Source organism: Oncorhynchus clarkii, chromosome 3 (genome assembly GCF_045791955.1).
Source record: "Oncorhynchus clarkii lewisi isolate Uvic-CL-2024 chromosome 3, UVic_Ocla_1.0, whole genome shotgun sequence".
Classification (NCBI taxonomy): domain Eukaryota; kingdom Metazoa; phylum Chordata; class Actinopteri; order Salmoniformes; family Salmonidae; genus Oncorhynchus; species Oncorhynchus clarkii.
This window is the reverse complement of record NC_092149.1, coordinates 16,818,454-16,824,776: the sequence shown is the minus strand read 5'-3', so window position 1 is coordinate 16,824,776 and position 6,323 is coordinate 16,818,454. Positions and strand designations below refer to the sequence as shown.

Sequence of the window (6,323 nt, the reverse complement as noted above, 5' to 3'; positions counted from 1 at the left end):
TCTACTGGCTTTATTTCTATAAAATACAGTGCCTTCAGAAAGTATTCATACCCCTGGACTTATTACACATTTTGTTGTGTTACTGCCTGTACTCAAAATTGATTCATTTTTTCACACCCATCTACACACAATACCCCATAATGACAAAGTGAAAACATATTTTTAGAAATGTATTGATAATGAAATACAGAAATCTCATTGACATAATCACACTCCTTAGCTCAGGCTGTGACGGCCCTGAATTTGTCTGAACCGTCTCAGTGCTTCTCCTTCCAATAGGATGCTTCCCCTTTAATTACTAATTAAATTGCCAGCCTCAGCTGCGCAAAAGTGGGATTGTGATGGAGACACGAACGAGGATGTGTTCAACCCTCAGTTACGTTTCCGTTTGTTTTGTTGCCTTTAAAAGTGTGCTTTTGTAGCCTATTAGTAAGTTTAACCAGGATCGGATCCACTCTTTGCTTCTGTTGGACTACACCTTTCCGTTGTTCTTCGTGGCCTTTCTCCGCTGGGGATCTGTTGGCGGATTGGATTGTCTGACTGACCACAACCTTTTTGTATAAGGTATTTAATTTGTTTTGGTGTGATGTATACCGTGATGATTTATGTAGTTAGTTGTAGTTGAGGACTTAAGATTTTATACGTTTTATAGGTGTTGTAAAATAATTGTTATTTTGATTGTATGATTGATACTGGGTTTACGCTACACTTGTAGGAACGGACAAACATTGCGTGACTAAGGTCACTTGAGTTCCCTGAACTCCTTTACCGGTCTTTTAGGCCCGAGGTACAGGACTTTTCTGGAGGAACCATTACTCATTATTGTGTGTGTGTGTGTGTGTGTGTGTGTGATTTGTTGGTATTACAACTCACGCAAAATAAATACAGTTGAGGTTATTTCCAGTGTTTTACGGGTTTATGAAAAGTGTATGTCCATCCTGACTTTTACATGAGTCCTTTGTATTGTTGTAGACTTGACGGACCAGATGGGACTCATTCCCTCCCAAACCAAAAGGAGAAACCAATATTTTATCTGGTAGGCACAACCTACCTGGCACCCCTATAAACAATAATCTCAAGTTACAAGGTGCATCCAATTTCCTTTGATCATTCTTGATGTCGCCTCAACTTGATTGGAGTCCACCTGTGGCAAATTCAATTGTTCAGACATGATTTAGAAACACACCTGTCTATATAAGGTCCCACGGTTGACAGTGCATGTCAGAGGGGGCAGATAGGCAATCTTTACTGAATATTTATCCTACTTTGATGCGATTGTCCATAGATTATGGGTGCTTTGTTTATGGTTCTGTGGCTTTTATATTGTTTTTTTTTCCCCCTTGATAGGATGCAAGCGAGGGCACTCAGGATATGTGATTGTGCATTTAAAACTACACCGGTTGGGGCTTTACAAGTAGACACTGGGGAAATGCCACTGTCCCTTAGATGAGTTAAGCTAGCCCTGGCGTACTGGGCAAGACTGAAGGTTAGTACGGTAGATCATCCTACACTGACAGTATTGGAAGACTGCTGGGAATATGAAATATCAAGAGATATTTGGAAAAGGGGTTTATAAAGATGGACTCCGGGACCTTTTTATAGGGCCATCTGTGGAAATAGGAAATGTGTCACTGGTTTTATACAAGACCACATGTCGATTTTAGCCTGATCGAGGAAAAGAAAGTGGTGTGAAGATCATGTCGCAACAATAGTGGATCAATATATTACTAATCAGTTTTATTCTTGTCTTGCAGTGCATACAGATGAATGGGAAGACGGCAGCAGGTGCATTTATTCCTGAGTTCGATGTTAATCTATGGAAGAGACTAACAAATTATTTATCTGTCTTTAACAAATGGTTGCATTAGTTGTTGGATTGCAATGGATAGAGGAGGTGCAACCAAGAAGAGTAGCAATATGTTCAGACTCTGCATCAGTTTTATTTAGTTCAAGATCTGGAAAGCATTTAGCTATACCTGCAATAACATGTGCTAAACCTGTATGAGACCTAAAATTAGATTTTGTTTTGAAAGTCAGAACATGAGGATTTATGGGTAGAAAATGCTGCTGTTGTGCTTACAAAGAAATGGTATTGACATTAAGTTCTGTTGGATTCCAGCTCATAAAGGAGTTAATGGAAATTATATAGTAGATATAATAGCCAAAAAAGCAGTGAAAATAATATTGTGGATATACAGGTGCAGTTGGGTTGAGAGAATTAAAACATTGATTTGGAAAAATGGGTTAGATTGCTGGCAGAAACAATGGGATGAAAGTAGTAAGGGAAGACATTTTTATAGTACAAGGAAATCTGTACGGGAGATAGTGTTATAATGGGAACAGAAGGGAGGAAGTTATGTTGTGTAGGATGAGTTCAGGGCATATGGGATTTAATCCCTCTTGGAAATTGATAGGGAAGCATGATACTGGAATGTGTAATGGCTGTATGGGACGTGTGATGTAGAAAGGGAGAGGATGTTTGACAGGTTCAGAGAGGTTGGACGGAAATGGAGAGTAGGTGGTATTTTATGTGGGGATAACGGGAGTAGTGAGGTTTGTAGGGAATTATTATATTTTATTAGAAGTTCAGGGTTAGTTGAGAGAATATAGTGGTGTGTATATATAGGTCGTGACCGGCCTCACTCCAGAACAGTAGGTGGTGGTGTATGCACCTGCCAGTTGGTTGCGATTCGCCAATAAAATTTAAGGTAGAAGTGTGTGTCAGAGCAGAATCTATACCATGAAGTCCAAGGAACTCTCTAGATCTGAGATAAAATTGTGATGAGGCATATAGCTGGGGAAGGGTATAGAACAATGTCTAGAGTGTTGAAAGTTTCCCAGAGCTCAGTGGTCTCCATCGTTGGGAAATTGAAAAAATGTGGAACGACCCAGACTCTGCCTAGAGCTTGCCGTCCAACCAAACTGCGCAACCGGGCAAGAAGGGCCTTGGTCAGGGAGGTGACCAAGAATGCAATGAACACTCCCGAGTTCCTTGGCTGTGATGGGAGAACCTGCCAAAAAGACAAGTCTCTACAGCACTTCACCAATCTGGGATTTATGGGAGAGTGGGCAGATGGAAGCCACTCCTGAGAGAAAGGCACATGACAGCATGCCTGGAGTTTGCAAGAAGGCATGTGACAGACTGAGATCATAAGGCAAATGATTGTGGTCTGATGAGACAAATTGAACACTTTGGCCTGAATGCAAAGTGCTTTGTCTGGAGAAAACCAGACACAGCTCATCACCTGTCAAAAACCATCCCTACCGTGAAGCATGGTGGAGGCAGCATCATGCTATGGGGATGCTTTTCAGGAGCAGGGACTGGAAGACTGGTAAGGATAGAGGGAACAATGAATAGAGGCAAATGCTTCATGAGAACCTGATCAGAGTGTGAATGACCTTGGACTGGGGTGAGATTTGCATTCCAACAGGACAGTGAACCTAAGCATACAGCCAAAACAACATTGGAATGGCTTCAGAACAATAAAAGTTACTGAGTCACCCAGCCGAAGCACAAACTTGAATCCCATTGAAAATCTGTGGAAAGAATTTAAGATTGCTGTTCATCTCTGCTCACTATCTAACTTAACAGAGCTTGAGAAACTCCCCAAATCCAAAAAATCTGTAATCGCCTCCAAAGGTGCTTCTACAACGTATTGACTCAGTGGTGTGAATACTTATTTAAATTATATATTTATGTATTTCTAAAAACATATTTTCACTTTGTCATTATGAGGTACTGTGTGTAGATGGGTGGGATAATAAATGTTTTTAAAAAATATACATTTTGAATTCAGGCTAACAAAATGTGGAATTAGTCAAGGGGTATGAATACTTTCTGAAGGCATGGTACATTACTCTCCTCCTCCTTTAATTAATTGCAGACATGACAATGTTGGATTAGTGATAGCAGTATGGTGTATTCTATTTTTGGTTTACTTTAGTGATCTAGGGAGGCAATGATTGATCTAAACTTCAGATTTGCACCAGTAGTGCTGTAGCAGCGCCACCAGCTCTGCAGTCTACTACATGTAGGCCTATGTGCTGGGCTAGAATAAAAAATATACAGACACTGGAGGACCTCCAAGAATAGATTGGATAAATATTTCCCTTATCTGTAGGATTGCGAGGACCTGTCTTCCGCTCCAGCAGGGGGCGACAATGCAAAATGTACTATGCCGTGCACGCACGAATACTGACAGCGCTCTTTGTCTTCTTGACTTTGTTTACGTTGGTAGCTAGCTGGCTGACTTAGCTGGCTGACAGCTTTCCTAATTAAAAAATGTCTAAAATGGATTTCTTGAGAGTGTTTCTCAACCAAAAATTGATAGCTGCAGCGGAGGAGATATTTGGTGTCGTTGAAGAAACGATAGCAGAGTACCAGGAAGAGGTTTCTCACACAAAGGAGGAGAACAGGCGTCTACGGAGCATGCTGGATATTCGTTCTAAGCCACAGATCAAGTTACATAGACGAGCAGGTGTGTTTGTTTTAATAACGTTAATTTCACGATTAGCTTTCAATGTAATTAATTTTGTAGGGTCTATTTACAAAACCAAGGTCTGTGAAAAGATAATTGTAATCCTAGCTACGTCTCAAGTCAGCTAATATTTTTTTTTCTCCATTATCTCCAGACCTCCAGCAGCTCACTGTCGCTGTGTCTGATGAGCAGCAGGAGTGGAGCCCCAGCCTGGGGCAGAAGGACCCAGAACCCACAAGGATGAAAGATGAACAGGGTGAACCGAGGACCAGTCAGGAGGATGAGAATAATTTCAATGAGTTTATCAATTCTTACGGCTGTGTATCAAGTGGCTATTATCAGGACCCAACTCAGTCCTCACATGGAGAGAGATACTCTCTACCCAGCACATCAACTGAACAGATCAAAACAGAACCTTATGTAGAAGACTATGGTGTATCAGAACCATTCAGAGAGCCCCAGCCCTTCTCTGCAGTAGATACGGAGTGTTCTGCAGCTCAGAGTGAAAACAGAGGACATATTGACAGGATGGAGTGTGGAGGACCTCTGTCAGGTCTAATGTTAAAGCCACTCAAATCAAAGAGAACAAAGACAGTGAAAGGACAAAGTTCTCATAGTGTTAAGGACAGGAAATTGAACCATCTAAAATCACACTCGAGACCCAGTGTAAGCTGGGATGCTGCTCCTAGTTGTAAGGTATGTGGAAAGCAATTTGACTCCATGGCGTCTTTATTAAATCATGTGCAAGCGCACACACAGGATAAAGAACATCTTTGTGGTGTGTGTGGAAAATTCTGTCAGTCCACAGAAAGTATGATGGATCACCTACAAACTCACATTGGAGCAAAGTGTTGTCATATTTGCGGTAAATATTTTGCTTGGGATACTTTCCTGAAAAGGCATTTGAGGAGTCATACAGGGGAGAAGCCGTTTAACTGTCAAGATTGTGGCAAAGGATTTACTCAGCGTGGACACCTAAACTTACATATGAGGAGCCACACAGGGGAGAAACCACATCAATGCCAGGATTGTGGCAAATGTTTCAGCCAGAATACATCTCTGATAGTGCACATGAGGACTCACACAGGGGAGAAGCCATACATGTGTCCTGTGTGTAGAAAATGCTTTACCACATCAAGTATGTTGAAGAAGCATCAGACAGCTCACAAACATATAGGTGCCATGAATGTGGCCAATGCCACAATAGATTCAGACCATACAGAGCCACGTGAAGAGGGTTTACAGGAAGGAGAACAAATGACTGTGCCCTGTGTGGGGGGAGCGAATCGGACAGCAGACAGAGATGTGAGAGGAGAATCAGGACATAGCCCTCCTCGGGACACTGCTCTCTGATTAATATCATGTTCTAACAGAGAGCAGTTAGTGGGTTTCTGAGTAACAGGAGTCCCTGCCCATTAGTTATAGGATGACATAGAGGACATGGTGTGATCCACTGTTCTGTCTGTATATAAACCTTGCATTGGTCTTGAGAGTAATATGTCACAATATATCTGCCCTGATGTTGCAAACAGACTAGTTTTCAGAATGTTTGTTCCCTTCTGTTTAATGTGTCAAGATCTTCCGTACACCAAATGTCCTACTTACCTCTGAGCCTAATGCCAAAATCCACCAAGGGGGAAAAATAAATTTAATGTGTATTTACATGTATAGAGAATTGGTATGATACAGTTATGCTATGTTCAATGGGATCTAAATATACCACCTGAAATGAGAGCTGCTTCTTTCAACCAACCCAGATATTGTACATTCCCAGACATACATTAAGTACTACAGAATAAATGGCTGATAATGTGTTCATTGAATTGTCTTTTTTCCAGCTTTGCT

At 41.3% G+C, this 6,323-nt stretch overlaps 1 protein-coding gene across 1 annotated transcript; it reads left to right on the top strand.

Annotated features, from left to right (window-relative positions):
• The first annotated feature begins 4,116 nt into the window (after positions 1 to 4,116).
• LOC139389635 (zinc finger protein 37 homolog) lies at positions 4,117 to 6,273 on the top strand. Its single transcript, XM_071136500.1, has 2 exons — positions 4,117 to 4,478; positions 4,633 to 6,273. Exons 1-2 carry the CDS (start codon positions 4,283 to 4,285, stop codon positions 5,829 to 5,831), a joined length of 1,395 nt encoding a protein of 464 aa, XP_070992601.1. The 5' UTR covers positions 4,117 to 4,282; the 3' UTR covers positions 5,832 to 6,273.
• The last annotated feature ends 50 nt before the right edge of the window (positions 6,274 to 6,323 follow it).

Bases quoted from the DNA above. Each gene is read 5' to 3' on its own strand.
- LOC139389635 (XM_071136500.1), top strand. From the start codon at position 4,283: ATGTCTAAAATGGATTTCTTGAGAGTGTTTCTCAACCAAAAATTGATA. The intron at 4,479-4,632 runs GTGTGTTTGTTT...CATTATCTCCAG, and splicing joins CAAGTTACATAGACGAGCAG to ACCTCCAGCAGCTCACTGTC.